This window comes from Siniperca chuatsi, linkage group LG7, assembly GCF_020085105.1.
Source record: "Siniperca chuatsi isolate FFG_IHB_CAS linkage group LG7, ASM2008510v1, whole genome shotgun sequence".
In the NCBI taxonomy this organism is placed as follows: domain Eukaryota; kingdom Metazoa; phylum Chordata; class Actinopteri; order Centrarchiformes; family Sinipercidae; genus Siniperca; species Siniperca chuatsi.
This window is the reverse complement of record NC_058048.1, coordinates 13,700,382-13,725,575: the sequence shown is the minus strand read 5'-3', so window position 1 is coordinate 13,725,575 and position 25,194 is coordinate 13,700,382. Positions and strand designations below refer to the sequence as shown.

Below are 25,194 nucleotides of genomic sequence, written 5' to 3'. Positions count from 1 at the left end.
ATGTTGTGTATCTCAGGCTCTGCTGGGGTGGGGGTGGGGTGGATGTAGTCTGTGTCAAGCTTGCTCAGATTCGAGCTTCAGAGTTCATTCATGACCTTGGAAACGACAGTTGACAAACAATCACACCTCAAGATTCATTTAGTTGCTTTTGTGAAGCCTTTGATCATATCACATGACCGTCATCAGCATTTTTGGAATTGTAGGTTTAATTGATTAATTGATTAGTTGATTGACTGAAAGTTAATCTGCAGCTATTTAGAGAATCAATTATTTCAGTCAATTTTTAAGCAAAAATGCAAAGCATTGATAATTTAAGCTTCTCAAATGTAAAGTTTTTTTTGCTTTTTCTTCTTCTACATCATAGAAGACTGAAACTCTTTGGATTTAAACTTCTACAATTCAATGACAACTGGGCAAACTCTGCTGACGGACGAGATTGTTTTGTCAATTGCTCAGATTTGTTCCAGAGCATCACATGAGCAGAGCCACACCACCAAATTCAAATGCATACAGCATACCTTTCTACTTTATTTCCAGAATAATCCACTCAGTATTAATATTGTTTCCTGGGAGTCCTGGGTAGATTTATTAAACACAAACAATAAACCTTGAAGTGCCTGAAATGAGTGACATATAGCCAGCTCAAAGTATGTCTGAATAGGTTGCTGCTTTGCTTCTACAGCACCTCCTGATGGCTGACAATATTTTAAAAAGCTACTCTATCTCCCTCCTCTCTCTTTCCTCCCTCCCTGCTTCCATGACAGCTATTAATAATGAATGGCTCTGACTGTGTAAAATGCCAGTCCCTTGCATTACAGTGAACTGTCCCTTTTTAGAAAGCTAATGTTGACAAATGACTGCAAGCATAAGGCATTTGAACACACTATTAACCTCTGAAATGTCATCGTATTTGTGTGTGTGTTTGTGCGCGTGCGTTGGAAAAAATGTGTGTGAAAAATGTGTGTGTGTTTGTGTGCCTGTCTATAAAATGTTATTAGGGGCTTTATCGACCTTCATTATAGTTTAGTCTTGTCATTCCAGTCGCTTTTTCTTCAAATGCCGTCACATAACACAATGATAATGTCAGATGCTGTAGCTCCTGCGCACACGCAAGTCATGTGCAGACACGCACACACACACATACACACACACACCAAGATAAGATACATCCATGCTCACATATGCTGCTGTAGAGGGAGTCAAGTGGGGAGCTAAGAGGAGTAAGCTGCTACACTCTGTCTAAGGATGAAGGGTCTAATTGGCTGCTTAACTAGAGATTTTATTACACACACACAGACACACACACAGTGCCCTCGGGCAAGTTTGGCTTTTGTCATTGTTAATGAATAGTAGGCCTACAGTGTTAAAGAGATAAAGCTAAACTGGACTCATTAAATCGTGTCTGTGTGTTCAATATCATGTTTTCTGTGTGAGTGAGTCGGGGGGGGAGTGAATGGGTGAGAGTCTACAGGTTGCTGAGCTGCATAATTACCTTGCTATGGTAAATCATGTTAGCACTGTAAGAGGTGCCGGATTAAATGTCAGCATATCTGCACGTATAATCAGCAGGTGTGTGTGTGGATATAGGTGTGTGGATACAAATTTATGTGTGTGCATTTGTGTGTGTAGGATGCATCTGGTAGCCCTCATCTCACACTTTTCTCTCCTCCTGTCTCTTTTTGAGCCCTCCTCACTGCACCATTTACTTTACTACGCTGTCTGAGTATGTGTGTGTGTGTGTGTGTGTGTGTGTGTGTTAGATCATTGTGTGGGTGTTATATTGTCTCTTCCTCTTCACCTCCTGTTCATTCGGTCTTTTCACCTCTCTTTGTTTGTTTCTCTTTCTTTATTTGGTTTGTTCTCCTATGTCTTTGTCTCTTTTTTGTATTTTTATAGTCTTATTCGTCAACTTTCTCGTTCATCGTCCTATTTTCCCTCCCTCCCTGTCTGCCTCTTGCTGTCTGGCTCTTGCTGACTCATAAGCAAATATTACATAATTTCTCTTCATTAAATTGGAGATTATTACTTATGACTGATTGGAGAAATCAGTCATAAGTGATAATCACAAATGATAATGTACAATACAGTTTATTATAACTGAGCAGATTCAAATCAGCTCTATTTTCTTCTGACATGTTGCATAAACAACATGTCACACAGGCCAAAAGGCTGAAAACAACAACACAATATCATCATGTCAGGAAATAAAATCACAAAGTCCCAGGAGGTATGGTAGATTCACATTATGGGTAACTTAAGCTGCAAAATTGTCTGTTGCAGTGATGTCACCAGTGAAACACTACACTGATGCCAACAGGTGGTCAATGGTGTTTCATGATCATCTTGTGTAATGCTGTTCTACTGCAGCTTTATTTTTATCTCACTTATCCAATAATTTGACAAATAGATAAATATAAATTTTTTGTACTTTGTAAAGAAGATAACATGAGTTTTGCTGATGAATAAAATAAACAAGTAACATTTCTGTAGCTACTATTCGTTAATTAGCCATTTTTCCACTTACTGTTTCTTTCTTGCAGATCATCTGAATTTACCACCAAGTTTTTCTTCTTATGACAAAGTTGTCTAACTTTTGGCTTTATAAGGACTTGAATCGAACATAACTTGACCTCTCAAATCTTCAGTTAATATTAAGTTAAAACAGTAATTTACCAGCATCTCATGGAGTTATACAGCCAGTTTGTGTCTCATCATTTCTGTCAGGTGAACATAGGGCTGGGTATTGGCTGAAATTGCTTGTTAATGCAATACCTGCACTTCAGTACCAAAATAATACTTTTTTAAATATAATATAATAATACTTTAATTTAAGGAATATAATCATGTTCTTTTTGTAATATTTAAACCTTTTTTTGTTAATTTAACAAAACAAGCTAAACTTCTCAAACAAAATAGTGTTTAATGTTGTATGAACAACAAGCAGTAGCAAGAGCTAAAATAACATAGTATATAATTGGCAGTTATTAAATCAGAATATCTGATCAAGGAATATGTAAAGAAGACCTGACAAAGCTTTCAAAGCCAACTTTTGGTACTTGAAAGTTTTTGATACTGGATGCTGTGGACACATTTTGATCAGAACTCAAACAGCATTGAGATTTGATACGTAGTTCTACTAGTAGTAGTTCTAGGTCAAACCCCTCTTACCTCAAAATCCTCAGAAAACCTAGAAAAGCAACATCCCTTGTAGTTTGAACTTGTAGCTTGAACTTCATGGTTTTATAAACATATCTAGTGAAGCTCACTTTGAATTTTGTCAAACAACAGAAGTATATCAGTGGAGTTTTCAGTTTGTCTGCATGCACTGCAGAGAGTGCAAACGTCATGCTAGATCTTGATTTAAACTTAACTTTTCTTTTTATAGTTAAATATCACATGGAGTCTTTTTCTCACTATCTTTTTCCTGTGTACTGGATTTGTGTCATGAGCAGCTTTAACTCTGAGGTCACTTCCAGTCAGGATATAGCCCACGCATTCACTCGTGTAAATGTTAGTGTGTGAACATCCGAGGATCCGGTGTTATCCTTTGTTTGTGTTTGTGTGTGTGTCAGAGACAGAGAGATGTATCGTGCTAGACACAGGTTTAGGTTTAAACCGAGTTTTGTGTAGTGTGTTATATCATATGTGTGTAAATTTATGCACGTGTGTATGCACACAGGCGTTGCTCTCTTATCTCGAGCGTCACACAGGAACTGAACCAACAGACAACCGGAAGCCTTATCGCTCCAAACGCCACCATACTGTTTACTCAGACAAGCAGACACACACACCTTTACTTTCCTCTCTGGTACATTCATTCAGTGTAATGAGAGGAAACGTGGCGTTTACTGTATGATGTGTATGTGTGTGTTTGAGTGCGTTTATGTGCCTGTATTGTCAACAATGTGAGAACAGGCTGAGGTTTAATAGTACGGTAAACTTTATGTGGGCAGTTCATGCATGTAATTGGTTTAAGGTCAGATTCAATGTGTGAAGACATAATTGCAGCTTTGAGCAAGATTACATGGGTGGTGCGTGTATTTACATGTATATAAATATCTGGTGGGCTTAATTTCTGTTTATATAATTTGTGTAAAGATGATGATATAGAGCATCGTCAATGAGCGGAGAAGATAGACAATGTATAGATGACATTTCCTTTAACAGAAGTTGAACGGCAGGATGACCTTGGTTCAAGTCTGCAGCTTTGACAAACATCTGTAAGGGTAAAAAACAAACCGTGCATGAGAGCAAAAACTTCCCTAAACATTCAGATAGATGTTCAAAAGTCACATTGAGGCAAAAAAAGCTCCTGATATTCCAGAGCACTATTTTATGCAAATTTGCAAGCTCCCCCAAAAAAAGAATTGATGCAATGTTTTGACCTACAAGGCCTTCATCAGGCAAATATCTATGTGGAAAAAAACAGGCTATACTGTTTATACAGACAAAACATTGCAAATTTCAGTGTGCAGACAACCTCTCCTTTTCCTATGTATGCTGTTTTGAAGTGCACACTATCCACCTTCTTTGCAGTCACATATTGACCCATGTATACGTGGCTGTAGCCTGTGGGTGGAACGTACTGCACTATATGACTGGAGCCTGTTTCCATTGATGTCCATGTGGCCTGTTTAACACAGGGACTGAAATGATCTGACCTGCGATGTACGTAGCTCACATACAACATGCTAGGTCATAATATTTTTGATGTCAATGTTGTGAAGTTGTCTCTGCTTTAGATTCAGTATAGGTGTAGGCAAACAATAGTATTCTCTGAGTTTTAAAGCTTTGAAATTAAGCTTTCAAAACTAACAGTTTATTTCTCTTCATGTGATTGTTATTTTGGAGATAGATTACTCAATCATCAAGCGTTACTGTGTATAATTATGGTTATTATGTTTTCACAGGGGGGGCATATAAAGTATTATAGATACGTGTCAAAGCTGCCACTTGATGTTAGCCAGATTGCTGTGCAGCATAGTGGGCTACCAGTAGGTGCTTAACTACCTGAGACCCAACCAGATGTGTCATTAGCAAAAATGACATTGCATGTGTGCACAGTGTGACTTTAAAACTATGACTCAACATAAAGCTCTAATGAAAATCTGATTTGTGTAATGTACAAATTAATGCACAGTAAATGTGCCACAGCTGGTGCAGACAGTTAAGACACTGCCAGTGATCAAAGAGATATGGATACCCATTTCCTAAACTTACTCGCATAGATGAGCAAGCAGTAACCCATTGTGATCCACAAACCACATTGACTGTTACTTGAATGGACATTTAAACATGACACTACCATCATCAGTCTGGACTAAAAACACACACATGTATCATTGTTGTACTGGGCACGACTTATTCATCCTACAATGCTGAAAGATAAATGTAACAGACTAAACTTTTGCTTAGCTACAGTCCCACAGGTGAATCCACACAAGTTAATTAAGTTAATTACACAGGTGTGAAATTGGAAGCTGATGACAGTCAGAAAGGCAGTGTCTGAAATCACTCCCTCGTTCACTCAGTCATTACTCCCTGTATCATAGACAGTTAATAATTTATTCTACAGTGAGCAGTAAAAACTATAAAATATGACTCGTTGCATTGTGGGATTGTGAGCAGAAAGTATTGTACATGCCATGGACTCCCCTTTTTTTCGTTCCATTGTCCATGTTTGTGTTGCTTATTTTGCTAATTAGACCTCGTGTCAGGACTGGTGTAGAGACTGTGCTTGATTGACATCACCCTCAGTCTGTTGGTAGTTTTGTTGCACTTGTTAGAGACAATTTAAACCTTTTGTATATGTATTTTGGTGCTATCATGCACTTCCTCTCAAAGACTGAATTATTTCTAAATTCATTAGCCATTCAGTTTACATGTTGCATTACGAGACTGTCCACTAAAAAGACCCCCAACAGCTCTGGTTAGTTCTTCAAATTCTAAAACCCACCTATGTCTATGATTTCCTGAGAAGCAGCCTCTTGTGGCAGTGCTAATGACTGTGACGCTGTTATACCATCGGAAAACCTCTTAGAGTGGAGGTTAGTGGACAGTTGGGCGTACAAAGTGTGTGATTTCGACACCAGAGAGAATCTAACAATGATGATGATCTTTCCCTAATGACAATGGCCTTTCCCTAACCTCGCCTAAACTTTCCATAAAATGTGGCAGAAATATTCATATGAGTCATTTTTGGAGCAGTCACATGGGTTTGGAAGGTACTGAAAAGCAACTTTATTTGGTCATTTAGCTGTGAGGACTTACTGAAAGCATTCTGTATTATGTTCACTCCAGACATCATATTATCTGCAGCTTTCACTGTTGACATTGCTCACAAACACACACACATTTGTACATGCATGGCATGGAGCTGGATTTTGGGCCCATGTGGCCACATGAAGACAAGAGGTCATTATTAAAGTGTGGTTCTATTGATGAAAATGGTAAGTCATCCTTGGACATCTGCCTTCATTTATCTGTAGTCAAGTCAGGGTGTGTACAGGAGCGTGTCAAAGCTGCTGCTTGATGTTTGCAGATGAGCTTTCACTTTTTTCCACTGTTAGCATTAATGTAAGTTGTTGTGGATAAGAATGTCAGCTAAATAATTAAACAGTTTAAATGTACATACGAAAGTGAGGTGGGTGAGGGGATTAAGGGAGGGAAGTGAGAGGAAAGAGGGAGAGGCATAAGAGGTAGAGAGAGCCAACCAGAGAGGAGAGAGAGAGAGAGAAAAGAGAGAAAGTAGGCTCTCTGGCTTTGAGAAGGAGTTTAGAACCTTTGATCAGCCTGTTCTCTCTCTCTCTCACTCACACACACACACACACACACACACACACACACACACAAATACAAATACGATCATATTTACATGTAAATTTACATACACATACATGCATACACAATCCTCACATGCACACTCTCATTTCAAACAAATGTCAATTAATTTGCATCCACAACTGAATTTAGAGCAGTGACAGATCAATAATTTCTTCCTGTCACCCTCTTTATGTATCTTCCTCTCCGTGTTTTGCTCCTCTGAGGAAGTTAAATGAAAACGCCCTCTGTACTTGGGAGGTGTCAAAACTGGGCACCATCATCCACTTTTCATATTTAACCTGAAAAAAATACCAAAATTGTACTGTTGGTAACACAGGGATAAATTAGCCACCTTTATTCAGAGTAGAGTCAGCTTTTTTCTGGTGTTAAAATAGAATCTGGGGTTACCTGAGGAAACGGGTGTTTCTATATTTTGCCCAGTTCACATAAACTTTAACATGTGAAAGTATGTTAAGAAATGACTCACTGATTAATATGAACAAATCGCTTTTCCCTTTCCACTTGTTTATCTCTGTATAAGTATAAGCATTTTTAGAATGACTCATACATTTCCTGGAGGTTTCTAATGGCCATGTGAGGAGCGCAGCTGAAAAGTAATTCGTCTTGTGGTCAGAATTCCTTGTCGCTGAAGCCCTGGACCTCACGCAAACAACACCACCGCGATTTTCACTTTCTTTGGAGCTCTTTTGGCTCTGCCCACTGAATGCTCCTCCTGCAGCATTTAGTGCCATCACTAGCACTACCGTTAGCTCAGATACTGTCACAGTCTTAATTATGATCACAATCATGTTTAGAAGATAAACACAGTTTCTGAAATTCCTAGAATTTCAGGTCTTGAATTAAGCTTTTTGGGACTTCTGGGATTGGCCTATCTAAACCATATTTGATCAGCACTTTTGTAATGTCATTAAAGGAGGGTTGTCAGAACTGGATGGAAATGCAGGATTGGACCCAAATACAGACAGGCAGGTATCGATACAGGTAGGTAGGTAGGTAGGTAGGTAGGCAGGCAGATTCAGGTCCAGGTTAAAGTTCGGGTGAAACAAAACAGAATTGCAACAAGGATGATCTGACAAGGGAACAATGGAAGTGGACTGGTATATGTAGTGAGTGGCTGATGAGGGAATGAGATGCAGGTGAGGAGGTGGGCAGGGAAGGCCAGGCAACTGCAGAACAACGCAGGGTAGTGGGAACAGGTGTGAAGGAGGGTAGGGCAGTCAGATGATGGGGAAAGGAGGGAAAGTACGAGGGCATCTGGTGGATGGATTGAAAATGGCTAAGAAGGGTCCTGGGGAATTAGGAATGTGGCGGGGGAGGAGGGACAAAGAGACAGACTGTGACAAGGTTTGCTTTACAGTTAATGGTATTAACATGGTATACAACCATGTTTAAGGTTCTTTCCAAGGTTTGAAACATAAAGTGCACAGCGTTGGTAACAGGAAAACTTTTGAGTGAAAGCAAAATAAATATGAGAGGATGTCAATTTGCAAGTCAAGACTTGAGAGCACACAGGGACAAATTTATAATCGAAAAACAAGTTTTGCGAGTAGCCTAAGCCAGAAGTGTTTGTGCAACTTTGCAGATAGCAAGAGAGGAAGCCCTGCTGCACACTCACATTGTGCAGGTTCGAAACAGTCTCAAATTTGACAGTCAAATCAGTTGTATGCAAATCAAACTGAGAGCAGAGCAAAATCCATTGGATTTGACATGCCTCGAAGCGTCATCCTGTTGACTCTGCCTTCTGTCAGGCTACTTCCCAGTTTCATCCAGCAGCTGCGGGTGTTACGCTGATCCCAACCCATGTGTCACTCTAATGTTGTTCAATAAATGTCTACATTGACTTCTATCAGAAAAAAGTTTCAGGGAATCACAGAATTAAATATGCAGATCTCAGTGTATTGGTAAACCATGTAGGACATGGTAACTTTTAATTTTTTTATCATCTAACAATTGCCTTTACGCATCCTTTTGCGCTGTGTTTCTCTCTCATCTTTCCTCCAGAGTTTTTTTCTCTGTATGCTTGTCTGTCTTGCTACCTACCTGTCAGCCCTCCTGTGGGAGAGCAAAGCCTCATATCACGTGTCTCTGGCCCCAAATCAAAGAAAAGACGGACTTTACCTCTGATTAGCTAACTGGAAGCAACTGGAACAGTTTCAACACAGTCATAGCTTTATGTACGGCAGTGTGGTTTATCTTGACAATGTTGGTCATTTAAATTTTCCTTATGAAAAACCTCACCATAGAGCACAAGATGGATTTACAAATTTCTACGGTAGTTAGGACTATTCGTTTAATAACATTTTTGGTTATGGATTATTTGAAACATATTATAACATCTATCAAATGATTAATTTCAGAGATTGCAGGAACATATTTTTAATAAAAGATTTATTTCAGACTGACTTATTTTACCACCACAAATTCGATTCCCAGCAGAATGGTAATGTCATCCTTCTCTCACATACTTATTAAGATTTCATCTGGCATGCAGTTACAAATGTATGATATTAAGCAGTGTTACAGTGAAAATGTTCACAATATTGCATCATAATGTATTGCATAGTGTTGTATCACACTGCATTGTACTACATTTTGACAGGGCTGGCTTTTAATGTATCACTGTGACAGCAAATTATAAACTGGGTGCACACAAAATCTGGATTTTGCTCTAAAAGCTTCCTTTGCATTTATGATTCTGTCCTTCCCAGATTGTTTATTTGCGTCTTCTTTTATTTCAGTCCTCCCAGCTGTCTTTTGCTCTGTCTTGGTGTCAAGCTTGTCTCCATGTCTTGACTTGAAAGTACTTGTAGTAGATGGAGGAAGGGAAAAGAGAGAGTAACAAGAGAAAGGCAGGCTGAAAGGTGCTAAGTGGGAAAGCGTAGAGTTGTGACAATAATACAGACAAGCAGATTGAGAGATGAAGAAATGGGATGGAAAATTAAGGGGAGGAAGAGGAGAGGAAGACAAATGCGACGAAGAAAAAATGATGGGAGGAAAGAGAGACCCAGGGGGGAGATAAAGGGATAATTCAGGGTAGAATGAGGTCTGTTTTTACCAGGAGGAACGGGGGAAGTTGTTATGGCCACGTTACCATGGCGACAGCATTCTAGCATTGCTTTTCTCATTGCCTTGATCACTGACTTTGATAAAGATGAAGGTGTTTGCATGTGTGTGTGTTTGTGTGTGTTCAATCATCCTGTCAGTCTAGATATAAGTCTGTTGTTTCCCATGTTGTCAGAACCGGTATATGAGTGTATATAGGCTTGTGGTTGTGTGCATTTGTGCGTTTAGGTGTGACTTGGCTATCGTTTATGTGTGTACTTGTGTGTGTGCTCATTCGTGTGTGTGTGTGTGTGTGTGTGTGTGTGTGTGTGTGTGTGTAATTAAGCAAGTGTCTGTCTGAAAACAGGTGTTGGGACTGAGACGAGGGAGGTATTGAAGAGGGTCACAAAAGGCAGCAACAAATCATTTTTTAAGAAATCACTTAAGTGGAAACCGTGTTAACAACAGAAAATAGAATTGGCTCCAGTTGAGAGATGTATGTTTATGTATGTTTTTATTTTACACACAATTTACACAATTTGGCAATGTTAACATCTGTTTCCCATGCCAATAAAGCCCAATTGAATTGAAAATTGAATTGAGTGAGAGAGAGAGGGAGAAAGAAAGAAAGAAAGATGCAGGGACGAGAAAGAGAGGGAAAGATGACAGGTGAGGAAAATTGGAGAGAAAATGATTTCTGATTTCCTCAGCAGTGGTGAGAAGATTGGACAGGCAGCACAGCCGCCTAGATAGAGTGCTACAAACACACACACACACACACACACACACACACACACACACACACACACACTGGATAGCATACACACTTATCCACTCTCACTATTACACTTTTTCAGTACTTTATCACTGAGTGCTATGAGCTGAGCCTGGCTGCAGTAATCATGAGATAAAGTGTTTTAATCATGGAGCAGAATCACTTCTCTTATCCTTTAATCTCTGTGATGTACAGGATTGGCAATGTTACTTTCAAAATGTAATCTGGTACAGACTACTGAGTACCAGCTGAACTACAATCTAGTGAAGTACTGAAGTATTTATTTTATTTTATTTTTTTACTTTTATCATCTAAATTACCAAAAATGTTAGGAACCCACTGTTTTATACCATTGTGAACAGTGTCACAAAATCAATCATCAGGACTGAGTTACTGCATATGGCAATCTTGCATATTATTTTGCATCAATATGATAAAGTAACAATTTCTTTCTTCTATCTTTATCGGGATATAAAATTACATATACATGCAATAGAAGATTAATTCATTCAATCATCATCCACCCCTGACTCAAACTCAGCAGCACACACTGCTACAGAGACACATGTAGACACATGCATTGCATGCAGTATGGCCCTCCCTGCTGAAGCGAGTTTCTGCTGAGAGACTAATGATCCTTTAACACATACACACATGCACGCACACACGCATGCGCACATATAGTATAAGCATAAATGTGTGCACTCACATGTGTGTTGGTCGTTCACCTACACACTTACTGCACACACACAATACCTTACGCTAGAGTACTTATGTCATAGTCAGTCAGATTTACGTGAGAGAAAACGCCACTAAGATGAAGAAACTGTAACATGAACAAAGAGAAGATGAGATTAGAACGAAAGAAAGTCAGCACATGCACACAGTGTGAGTGCCAACGTACTGTACTGTAAATCTGGCCTACTTGGCACTGTAGCCTCTCAGTGGATCAGACTTCCTTCTTTCTTGTCTTGTTTTTCTTTTTCTTTTCTTTGTCTTATTTATCTTGTTTTTTTTGGGGACAGACATGATGTTTAATTCTTACCCTCTTTAGGCTTGGTGCTTCCCTTTGAAATGGAAACAATAAGCTCATTACTATTCCTTATAGAGATGTGTAAGTGTGTGTGTGTGTATGTGTAGGAAAGACAGAAAGAAAGAGAGAACACTTGTAAGACTTTGAAGTTTGTGTTTGGGGGGTGCAATGATGTTGTAATTGATGTGGGGCATTCAGATGAAGTCAGCACAGAAGTTCTTCATTTCTGCTCTCTTTTTTTCTTGCGTATAAGAAACATATAAAAAGGAAAGAGGCTGTCAAAAGTCAGAATGGAATAGATTCCAGCTATACATTGAATTTAAATGCAGCTCAGACGCCTCCAGAATGTTTTAGGTTAGATGTGCAACTGATTTGATTTGTAGTAGGAGATCCAAATACTCTGTATGCTGAGTGTAGCTTAGGTATTTGTACACTTGGGGGCACTCTAAGAGCAGCACTGATTTGTTTGACTTTGCAAACTGCAGCAAGAACACAGACAAAAAAATAATGGAATTGAAGGGAGGAAGAGAGGATATCAGAAGAGAGAAAAATAAATGATTTTAAGGCGGAAAAAAACAAGTGAAGGAAGGAAGGAAGAGGGAAAGTGAGAAAATATGAGGGAAGAGGAAGGAAGAGGCCAGAGATGAGCAAAGTCAAATATGTGTGTGACTGAGGTCTGTTTATTTAGGTGTGGGTGTGGATGTGTGTTGGGGGAGTGTGTGTGCATTTGTCAGCCCTAGATAGTGTGTCTTTGTGTTGACCTGTTGACTGTCTGTTTGCGCCACAGCTTCAAAGGACTCGCTCCATTTCTGTCGTGTTCGAACTAATGAACTGGCCGTGTTTCCTCAGTCAGCGACTGCTTACATTTTTCTGTCATTACTCTCCTCTCTGCGTCCACTCGGTCTCAGCTTTCAGCTGTACAGCCAGGCCACCCACCTGGGCTGGAACATGTTATATAATAATAAATATAATAATAGTTATTATATAATAATAGTAATAATTATTATTATATATAGACAGAAGATTAATGGATCATACTTCTGATCATTAATTTAGAGCAGCAAATAATGATTATTTTCATTATCAATTAATCTGCCAGTTATTTACCTGATTAAAAGTCTAACTGTTGGGTATATAAAATGTCAGAAAATAATAAAAAGTGTCATCACAATTTCACAGAACCCAAGGTGATGTCTTCATATTGCTTCTTTTGTCTGTCCAATAGTCCAATAGACCAAATAGATTCAGTTCATTATCATAGAAGACTAAGAAAACCAGAAAATATTCATATTTTAGAAGCTTGAAAAACTGAATTCTTGTATTTTTGCTTGGAAAAATTATCGATTATCAAAAGAATGTTCTGTCGATCGACTAATCCATGAATCTGCTATTCAGCTAGTCAATTATCAAGTAAAAATATAAAATCTTTTTTTTGGTTACAATTACAAAAGTGCTAAGATTACATGTAACTTGTATTTCCTTATGCCATATCACTATGAAAGGAACACTTTAGGTTTGTTTGATTTCCAAACACAATACATAAGAAATCTTATGATAAACCCTTGGGGTTCTGGTAAATTAGGCGATAGTATTTGTCTCGTATTTGACATTTTATAGTCTGAAAAATATATCAGTCAAGTGAAAAGATGTGAAAACAGCTGTAATTTGAATATTTACTGCCCTTTAAACCAAAGATCTCTGTGAGCAACATGGACAAGAACTACTCAAAAAATGAAATTTGAAGATTTACAATTCCAGGAAAACTGGGAAAAGTCAATGAGCTGAGGAAGATCGTGTGATATAGTCAAAAGCTCTAGAACGTCTACTAACACTACCTACTAATACTACTACTCACTACTAGTACTTGCCAAAGAGCTCCCGTTTTATCTCGAGGTGCCATAAACTTTTTCACAGTTGGATTACACACTCGTAACAACATCCTGGTGTCTGTCTTCACTCCCGTCTGCCTCTATCTGTGCTGTAAAACATCTTGCATCATTATTTTACATGTAACGAGAACTCCGAGGATTCCCATCTGATATTTCTGCAGTCTTGCACATAACTCAGTCAGTTTTGTGGACATGAATAATTCTCTCCTTAAGCTACAAAACAGATCTGACTTCTGCTCTCTAACAAAATCGAAAGGTGACATGAGTTTTCACAGTCTAGACTTGTCTTTGTTGGTACTGTAGGATGTTTGTTTGGGAGTTTATTCCAGATAAGCTGTAATGTAGTGTGTCCACAACTGAGTAATATTTCCCTTCTTCTTCTGGTTATTCTCAGAATAATTTTAACTCCATTTATTCCCTCAGGTTAGTTCGGATCCACCATCTGTACCAGAGGGTCGGGGTTGCTCTTTGAGAGGATAAAGCTGCCGTAAATGTGTGTGTGTGTGTCTGAGTGTGTGCGCGCCAGGGTCAGTGCATTCACTCCTTCATTATAGAGAGGAAATTGTGGGTATAAATTGTTCTGTGATTTTTGCACCTCCAGGAAGATGGGGTGCCATAGCAACAAATTGGAGTCAGTGTGGTTATTTCACGTACACGCGGACACACGCATGCACAAACACACACACACACTGTATTCGTCATTACCACTTGTAGCATCTATTCAGCCTGCTCAACACTGGCTCGCAGCAGATAATCTCAATGCTGCGTTCAGATTGGTTGAACTGAGCTCCAATTAGATTAGAGAAATGAAGAGATAAAGAAAGCACGGAGGCAATAATATAGCCAGACATTCTCCGTCTGATCACACACACACATGCAAATACTAATACACAAATATCATTCCTAAACACACATTACAAACACACAGAGTGCACAGTTTAGGGTGGCACTGTTGGGCTCTGTTGCCCACACCTCATTAGTTGTTGGGTAGTTTCGGTAGAGAGAAAGAAGAGTAAGAGGGTGGAAGTTTTGTTGGTTTGCTGCAGTGTTCCTTCATCTCTCTCCTTTTTCTCTCACTGCCTCTGCATGACTTCTCTCCATCTATTATTCTTTAGTTTCTTTCTACAGCTGCTGTTGTTGCTGCAGTGTTTCCCTTTTTCTCTATTGCCATTCTTTTTCTCCGGCTCTCTCCCTCTCTAGGCTGCTCTCTCTGTGTTGTCTGTCTCTCCATCTTCTACCTTTCTCACTGCTGGAGATTTTCTGCAGCACTCACTCACTTTCCAATTCCGTTTGACCTGTTTGTTTTTTTTACTCTTTGTAGCGCATGTCAGGGTGCATGTGTTGCACGTAACAACAAGTGCGTGTCAGCTGTGACACCTTTTAGCATTTTAGCTGACGCCGACATTACCAAAGCCTACCACTGACGATGATTGACAGGGTCAGGTTCCTCCCTCTCAGCCTTTACCATCCCATTAGCAGATTTGCCGCCTTCCTTCCATCTCTGTCTACTTCTTCATCTCACTATCTCTCTTCCACTTTCCCATTCCTTTGGATTTTATCACTAACTCCTCACACTGCCCACTGTTTCCCACTCACCTCTGACATGAACATCACTAACCGAATATTAAAGGAAGGAAATGTGTGTGAGTACGTGCGCCTGTGTATGTATTCCTGAGCATTGTTGGGCGGCACATCAGGAAGGAAGCAGCTAACTATGACAGGAGAAGAGCTCTCCTGTACGCACATAAACACAGACACAAACACACATTTATTGCTTTATTTATGTTCACATTGGTTTTTTGGGTTGTACATACTGGAGGACACAAACTCAGAAAGTCGCGTAGGTCATGTCCTCCGTACCAGCTTTATTAAAGAGTACAGGTAGGGGCAGCTTCTCCAAATAACTGCAGACACAGATATGTACCTTGCAAGTACTTAAGCCTTCATCCCTAACCACTGTGGTACCACTCTCTAGTGAGGCACTCTTCATGAAGTGTTTGCAAGTTGTAACTATGTGGCATTATTAGGGTTAGTAAATTATTTACTAATGCTTTATAGACTAGCTGTAAACCATTAGTATGAACAAGTCTTGGGTTGCCAGGTTGTAAAAAAAATCCCTTTTACTGGTGTTTGTCCTCCTCCAGACACTTTGTCTTTAGCTCTTTAGTTTATCAGGTGACCTCTCCAGTGGGTCATTTGACCACTTACCTCCTGGAAAAAGCTGCAGAGCCAAATTCCATTTATTAACAACTTACCAACAATTAAGACTGCAGACTTGAAGGATTTCTATAAAAACCCTTTATTAATGACTTACTAACATTCATAACTGCAGCATGATTACTTAGTAGAAAGTAAGAAACCCATTTATGTAATTGCCAATGGGTCTAACTTGCATCCATCAAGTCTGCATTTGTAAATATTAATAAGATGTTAAGTTAAATGGATTTTAGTCCTGACGATCTGCAGCCCAGCCCAACGGTCCATTGGAGGGTTGTTCCTGATTAATTAAAGTGCTAGCTAAAAAGATGCAAGAGTGATTGAAGCAGAACCAGCCAAAAGGAATTTACACAACCTGGCAAATCAAATGTTAACTGATCTATAAAGAATGTGTTAATGTATTAATTATTAGTAAAGTCATTAATTACAGCGTATAAACCCTTTTATAGACGGTGCCCTATTAGAAAGTGGTACCACATTTGCAAACCACACAAATATAAACACTCATAACCAACCTATGAGACAGAATCAAAAAGATGCTGATAGGCTTTGTAACCTTCGTGAACATTTGCCTACTGTTCCCATTTACAGCATCAGGTGTGTTGACTGTAAGGTTGTTGTTGTTTTGAATGCAGAAGGCACAACCCAGGAATGTTTCTTGTTTATTATAAAGTATAACCATATGTCCCCAACCCAACATCTTATTAATTCTTTCATGTCTTGTTATACAGTATAAAGTGATCTATACACAATAGCATCTATTCATAATATGCAAAAGGGACTGACTTAGAGATTTTTGATGCAAACATGAGGAGGGAACCTATCATGAAGCCAACAAAGACTGAATTAGTTGGGATGGACCTGTAATCTGGCTTTAGCTGTAAACATGAGACATGAGGAACTGAAGAGGTTATCAATTGACATGGTCGTCAATTGCACAGGTCTTAAATATCTCATTGCAGAGTGATTAGCAGAAGAAAGACAGGACAGTTTTTTCCAATAAGTTTAAACCAGTGCAGAGTTGCTGTTACTGTAAATCCACTCTCTGCATTAGCAGTGAGGGACAGTGACTCTGACATGGATCAAAGGATAAGTTATGATGTCTTGACAAACAATTACAGTTTCTGAGTCAGACCTCATTCAGTCCAGGGTCACTCCAGTTCTTACTGTCCACAGAGGTCACTCAAGTCATGAAAGACTGATCAAAGAACAAAGCCAGCAGAGCATGTGTCCGATTTGCTGCTGGAAGCCCAGGGAAACTGGCTCGTCCTCTTTTGCCAGGTCTTGTGTCCAAAAACAGATCTCTCTGAAGCTCCCAGACAGTTTTATCATCATTATTCCACATGTTCAGCAAACTGAACATGAAACTTCCCTTTGAGTGTTGAAGCGCTTACTTTCATAGCAAAGCTGTTTTTCACTAACTCTCAACTTTATAAGGTAAATGGTCTTTAGGAAAAGGTGGATTTCAGACAGGCCACCTGCTGAATAGCCTCCAATTTCATCAGCAGTGAACCACCAATCAGGTCCAGCTCAGGCCACAGCTTTAGAAGCAAACTAAGAAATTATGCAACTAACCGGCTGTTTCTATCTACCTGCTAGGTGAAATTTATGTCCCAGATAAGTATATGTCTAATGTAAACCACATAAATGCAGACAAATATGCTCTGAGTTACTGGTTCATTAGTTCAAAGTGTGTCCCACACATTACCAGACATACTGTAGCAGTGTAGTACTACTGTATTGCTCAGCATTTCTAAACAGCAGTAAACAACTAGAGCAGTGGGGTCTCTCTCCTCTCCTCTTTTTCATTTTACTCATCCTCTCATCCGTCTCTACTCACTTTTCAATGCTGCTGAGATGGACTCTGGTTAGGAGACAGTGCGTGTTGGTATGGAAACTGGCTTATAAACTGTTCAGGTTGCCAATATCCTAACTCACATAGCAACCACAAACCAGCCTCTCAAAATGTTGATGTGAAGCAGCTTTGTGATTTCTGATGAATAGAAGCCGGAAAGGTTTCTGGTGTGTGGATATTCTGCTTGTCATGACTCGGTGTATAGATGCTGTAGCCATGAAGTACAGGAGGCTATGGGTTTTTGCAGAAAGAGGTGACATATTTGAATGTAAGGACACACACGCACCTACTTTGAAATTTACTGGTGTGGAAACGAAGCACATTCTGCAGTGCTTGAAAAGTTATGAGTCATCATAAGACCTTTGCTTAAAAAACACTTTTCAGATCATTTGATCAACTGATAAATTTTAAAACAGGCTTTTTAAGAAGAAAAGCTTTCAAATGAGTCTTGCAGTTGGAGCAAATTTGCAGCAGTGGGGTCCAGGCTGCAGTGTATTTCTTCCACATGAGGACAAATGTTCATATATTTCGTCGTAGTATGCAACAACATTTCCTGTTCATTTAACATATGAAGTTGTCAATATGTGTAAATAGTTTGACTACAAGGTGAAAAATGTAACGTGGGTTTTTAAGGGGGTAAAAATGGCTCTTGTCTTGCCTGGTTCAGTACACTGGCTGTTTTTTCTGCATCCCGTTGGCAGCGTTATTGATGCTTGTTGCATTCAGACGCATTGTTTCCAAGTGCTGTGCCTTACAGAGTAGAGTTAACAAACGCATTGTACTGTTGAAATAGGTTATCAATACAAATAGTGCAGCTCGCTGTTAAGTGTGTGTGAGATTGCGTATGTCTGCGTGACTTTCCAAAGTAGGGTGTGTCATTGTCGCTTTCCTGCTGTTGTTTTACTGCTTGTGTTGTTAAAGGAAATTAGTTATGAGTAACAATAAGGTTAAGTAATATTCACACACACTCAGACACACACCTTTCTCTAAGCTGTTCGTCATACACCATGTGGTGAACACTTTCATCCAAGGAACTTTACAGTTGATGGCCTCAGTAGGAATTACACCAGTAACATTGGTTTTTCTCAACTCCACACACACCTATAGACACACAGTACATACTTATAGACGATTAAATAATACAGTTCTTAACTGTTTTGTAAGAGGCACAATGTTCTCTATGAAATGTAAACACTAGTGTTAGCACAGGATAGATAGATAGATAGATGTACAGCATTCAGTGAAATAAGGAACGTTTACTTTAACAAGTTCAACTCTGTAATCTCAGATTTCAAAGAGCTAAATGAGCCCTCAAAATTAAAAATACTCATCTTGCTGCCCAATATGTATCAAGATGGCACAACCCGAGGGACAGTGAATGACCTAGACACACACACACACACACACACACACACACACACACACACACACACACACACACACACACACACACTCAGTGGTAGTACAGTAGTAGTAGTAGTAGTAGTAGTAGTAGTATTCAATACAAGTAAATGACTGCCATGGATACATGTGTGAAACATGAGTATGAAACAAAGATCATGTAATACTTATTGAAACTGTATGAGACAATAGAAAACCAGCAGTATTAAGGAAGATAAATGTTAAAATGGAATAAAGTGGAATATATTATTTATAATATTTTTATATTAAATAATCTGCTATATAACTGTATAATCAGGAGTTGAAAACGTCTGGTCCCTCCTTTAAGTGTCTGCTACTATTAAGTTGTATGGTGTGTTGTGAACAAAGGTTGGCATCATCTCACCAGCAGATCTGAACAGCTCTGCGTGCACAACTCGTTACATTATGTGATATACATGTAACGAGTTGTGCACGTACAGTACGGTCCTGTCATTCTATTCACTCCGTGGGCGAGGGGCTGTAACCTACATACACGCAACACTTACTACAAGATCAGTCAACACTGTGTTTGAATACGGGTTGCACTTTCAAAGCACACATGACTGGCCTTATCATTATGGTGATATGGATGATACAAATCCTCTCATATAAAATGGCAATAATATGGAGGGGCGCTCCGGTTATATAGCCTGCCTTTTGAAGCAAGACTTATTAATGCTGTCTTGTCTGTTGACAGGTTGCCCTATAATAATTAGCCATTAATCGGTGAGTGTACAATGAGTACAATGACAAATGTGTACTTAAACCTGCATGAAAACTGCCCTACAATTAGTATTTTTAACAATACAGTTAAATGAGGAGCCTATATAATACAAATATTATATTATATTTCCTTGCCACATTTTTTACTCAGATGTTTTCATTATCTCTGTCCTTTTTCACCGGCTCAGTCAAATCAGCAGGAGGAAAACTGATTGTGTTGGGGGGGGAGACACTCCCGTTCAATTGACACCTAAGTGTGTGTGTGTGTGTGTGTGTGTGCGTGTGTGTGTATGCGGGTGTGTGCATCAGGATGCCGTTAATATACCTCCACCATTATGTAGATTAGCCCTATTCCCTTGAGTGCACCTTCACAATTTAGAGCTTTCAATCACTCCCCTGCTTTATGGGAGTCAGGACACACACACATACACGTGCACACACACACACACACACACACACACACACACACACACACAGCAGACCAAGGTTACTGGCTGTATCCTCATCAGATTCGAGGTTGCTAATTATGTTCTTTTGCACTGTTATCCATGCAGCCGTACTCACTGTGTGTGTGTGCGTGTGTGTGTGAAAGAGCAACTGAATGAGTAAGTGATCACACGGTGGGTTTGTGTGTTGATTGCGTTTGAGCAGCAACAACAGTCCCTGTTTTAATCACAAACTTGGGATCAATACTCTATTCAGCTGAATTGTGTGTGTGTGTGTGTGTGTGTGTGTGTGTGTGTGTGTGTTTAAAAGGTAATCTAGATCACAGAGTCCACAGCAGATGAGGAGAGACAGTCTTTGAGGAGAATTTGCTTTGAACTAACCCATTTTCAGGTGTGTGTTTGTAGTTTCCTGGCTGCTTGTGTGTTTTCCTGAGCACGTGTAAAGACCTGCCCTCCTACCTGAGTGAGTGTGTGTGTATAGTGGTGTAACCTTTCACCATGTAAACAAACTGGGCAACTTCAGGTTTTATTGGGATATTACAGCATTTTATAGCAGAGCACACTCCATGAGCCAAGGATTAAACTCTGATCAATTCAAAACAAAATTTGTTTTAAACTCTAAGTCTTCCACATATGTCATGCTCAATTACAGGAAAATGTGTATAGGAGTATGTGCAACACACAAACACACACACACACACACACACACACAATGTGGGATTCAATATCTGATTTAAAATAACAGGTAAAAAGTATGTTTTAATATGTTAAAAAAATGCTTAATGATGACACTGATCAAATATGATTTTGTTCAAGTGGTTAAAGTTGTCGAATCTTCAAAGATCCATCATGTGTTTCAGGCAATTTCAGCCCCCAGTACACACGTCACAACAGTACTTTGTTTTGATTGTTTTTCCAAACAATTAACAGTATCTTCTTCCAGTCAGGCCAATTTTCAGCATTTGAACCGAAGCAGCTTACTTCATTTGAATTAGAGGAGCTGCTTTTCTCAGCTGGTTGTAAATCCAACATTGTGACTGTTTGCCAGTGATAGCTTCAAATATATTCAGTTGACAGCCTTTTAAGTGATCTACATTCAAAAATGCCCTTTCACCTACATCATTTTGAAAAACATCAAGCACAATAGTGTTCTTATCTGGAGCCACAATGCATTTTTAAAAAACCCCAAAATGAATAACAGTCAAAATCTCAAGAAGACTAGAAGAAGAAAAATATTTTCCATGTGATATGACATGACCTGTGTGTGAGGGTGCGTAGCTGCCGGATTGTAGTAAATGACTCTTAGGTTTGTTGTCAGATTGATGGACTACATTAGACAGTCCTATTCAGCCTGTTGTACAGTTTCATGCTAAATGTCCCTTCACTACCAATGTCACATCGGCGCTGTCAGCGGCACACGGGACGCTTCCTGCAGCAGATTGGGGCTGATATGATGAATCTGTCAGCTAATGTATAGAAGAGTGGCAGTTGAGATAAAACTTTAAAATTTTTGATGCATTATAAATATGTGTGTGACTGTGCTTCTGTGGCTGGTTGTAGAGATAAATTAGGGTTTATTCAGTTTTAGATTTTCTGGATTTATTTTCCATGGTGTTTTGTTTTAAATTAAATCTGGGTGAAAATCAGATGATAAAAATTGCATTTGCAGGACAAACACTGTAGTTTAATCTTGAGTAAACTCATGAAGATCTTGTGATATGGCTGCAAGCTCCAGAAAAGTTAATAAATGGACCTAGGGGTGAAATTTTCTTCTCAAGAACAAAAAGGTCATTTTATTATTGCCTTCCAAAATGACAAAAAAGATTCATATAAGCGTTTTGTGATTTGATTGTTTGGTTAAGTTTAGGCAACGAAAACTACTTGGTTAATGTTAGGATGTGTGATGTGTGATCATGGTTAAAAGCTGACTGCTGATGGGAGATAGGGCAGTCTCCAGACACCAACGTTGGTTGTTGGTAGGATGGGATATCGATATGATGTGAACCACAATGTCAAGTGTCACATCTGACCTTCTCTCTTAGCGGTTTTGCACCAGTATAGCAGCGACACGGTCATAATTTGCATGTCCATAAGAGGTCGCTTGACAAGAAAATGTAAACATAGGTAATTTTAAATGTCTGAACAAATGGCTAGTGGTGTCTTTTTTTGTAACAAGGACAGCGTCCAAAATCTGGGTGAAAATCAGTTTAAACAGCTTTTTAATAAGTCGACTTTTTTGTGCAAATCATTAAAAATCCAAAAACGATGAGCTTTGTCCTAAATATTATTCTAAATATGGTCAAACCAAGTGAGTCAACCCTGTACTGTACCTGTAGTAGGCCTCTAGTGTTTTTGTTTGTGTGTATCTTGCCGGCATACACACTGGAAACTGAAACATGTGGAGGGTTGAGGGAGGCAGTAAGACCCAGAGGAAGAGCAGAGAGAGAGAGAGAGACAGAGAGAGAGAGGTGGGAGGAGAGAGGAGGAGGGACTGTTCACTCTCGGCTCTATGCGTTGCAGCTCGTGGTGTTAGAGCACCAGTGTGTGTCTCAGCCTGCCCTCCAGAGTGTGTGCATCGGTGCGCCACTGTGTGTGTGAATGTGTGTGTGACTCCAGCGCTCTCTCTGCGTACGACAGGTGGAGATGACATGACTGCGCTCGAGAGGAAGAAAGGAAAGGACCTGTAAGGACTTCACACACACTCTCTCTCTCTCACACACCTTTTCCCTTACATGCCCTCCCCACACACACCTTTGAATTCCTGCACTCCTCAGTTCAGGGAAAAGATAAGTTGTTGTTGTGTGTGTGTGTGTGTGTGTGTGTGTGTGTGTGTGTGAAAATGCTCTTTTTCCAGCAGCTTATCACTCAGACTGTAACAGCTGACTCCATGTGTGCACAGCGGACAAGTCAAACACACCAACACACACACACAGGTCCTGACTGATATTTTTGATGCCTGCAGACGCGGTCAGCAAGTGTTTCTGCGTCCTGAGGAGAGTTCAGCTCCAGCCCTGACTACCAGACAGTCCACCACGCTGTCCGAACAACTCCAGGTAGGATTTATTCTTCTCTAGTATTCTCTTCTCATCCATGCTGTCTGAAAAACAGGACGCTCTATGCTTCATGTCCTCTTCTCTCTTCCTTCTTCCTTTTTTGCCATCGTCTTTTGTCCAGTCTGTAACAACTACAGGTAGACTGTGATACATTCATCTTAATACTTTCCTGGTTTTCCCTCCATGAAATCAGTCTCAAAATCCCTTTTGCGAGCTTCCTGTCTCTCTGTTGGTCCCTTGATCTCCTTCTTTCTTTTCCTCTCTCTCTCTCTCACTCTCACTCACACACACACACACACACTCTCACTCTCTCTCTCTCTTTTCTGCCTCTTGTTATTCCCTCACCGTTCTTGTTTTTGGGAACGATGAACTTTTGTCTGGAGGAGGTAAGTTTCAGCTCCTGTTGCTGCAGCGTTCTGTCTTCCTTGGTTAATTGAGTCTGTAAGATACTTATTACTTGCTTGCGGCTTCTGTGTGTGTGTGTATGTGTGTGTGTGTGTGTGTGTGTGTGAGGGCTCAGATAAAAGACTGAAAGATAAAACATAAAACAACAATAAACATGAAAGGTAGGAAATTAAAGCCAGTGACTTTTTTGTTTGAATGACGGATGACTGCTTGTGCACAACCGTCTCTATTTGTGTGTGTTACATGCAAGTTTGTGTGTGTGTGTTTTAGGCTACTACGTTTTTCAGGTGAGTTCGTTCAATTTGTTCTTGCAAGCCGCAGAGCAGTAAGCCTCATTTTGTTGTGTATTTTTTCCCTGCATCTCGTTTTGGTCTGTCTCACTCCATCTTTTGTGTTTGTATGATTTGTAACATACAAGCAGATACCTAAAATTTTAAATTGCTGCTTTGTTGTATCCTCACACATGCCATCAAGCAGCATTAGTTTTGTGTGTGTGTGTGTGTGTGTGTTTGTACACAGTGTGAGTACAAGAGTGTGTCTGTGCGTGTGTCTGCATTTGTGTTTTATATTGCAGAAGGATTTAATGTTGTTGGCAGCAAAATAGAAAAAATGTTTGATTGGCTGCCAGTGTCGACATGTTCTTTCTGATACACACTCTCAGTGACGCAGGCACATGTACACGCACATTGATGACACACAACCCCACATGCACAAATTGTGCCATTCCTACATGAAAGATATAAACAACCATGTAAACAATATTCTCTATGAAGAAATACTTACTCATATATTTATTTCAGCGTGTAGCAAGGCAAAGATCAGTTATATTCATAAACATACATACATACAGTATGTACTCTGTATGTTACTGTGAGTGTGTGTGTGTGCTTGTGTTTGTTTTTTTTGTATTTATCTCAATAAATGTATCAACATAACTGCATCACTTGAAATATCAAGCGTGCTCTCCCATAATTAGTCTTTTGTGTGTTTAATTGTGATGGAGCATTTGTTTTTTTAATTCAACCTTTATTTATGATGCCTAGAGATAGAAAGTGTGTGTGTGTGTCTACATGTTTGTGTGTGTTGTTACAGTGCTAATGCACTTATGAGTCAGCCCTCCACATACTAATTTCCGCAGTTCAGGTTGCGTTGCTGAAGTCTTGTCTTGTCCAACTGCATTCCTCTCTTACAGCCTTTGTGTGTTTGTAAATGGTTTGTTGCTGAAGCGTCACCAATACTGTAATTCTGTCTGTGATTTGGCTGCTGGTGAACATGCAGAGTGTGCAGTGCCACCTGCAGGAGCTGCCTGAAAGAATTACATTTGTTTAGGTCTTGAAGGTGCGTTTAGAGGAGTCACTATTAATTTTCTTGATCAGAAAGGTTTTACAGTTTTGTCTCTCGGGTTCCACGAAAAGGTTTTGGTGTTGTCATGACTCTTATCCTCTGATTTAACGGATTATGACAAAGATGCCTGTGGATGCGAGCGACTTG

General features: G+C 39.6%; 1 protein-coding gene across 4 annotated transcripts in view; it reads left to right on the top strand.

Moving 5' to 3' along the window:
* LOC122879144 (cGMP-dependent 3',5'-cyclic phosphodiesterase) overlaps positions 1–25,194 on the top strand; it is a 164,696-nt gene that overhangs the window by 28,377 nt on the left and 111,125 nt on the right. For 2 of the 4 annotated variants that reach the window (XM_044202902.1, XM_044202903.1), the window contains exon 2: positions 23,208–23,298. In XM_044202902.1, coding sequence (XP_044058837.1) covers positions 23,208–23,298 — 91 coding nt within the window. Of the gene's footprint in view, positions 1–22,749; positions 22,929–23,207; positions 23,299–25,194 lie in introns of those variants that run through there. The other 2 variants (XM_044202900.1, XM_044202901.1) reach the window with 2 other exon arrangements.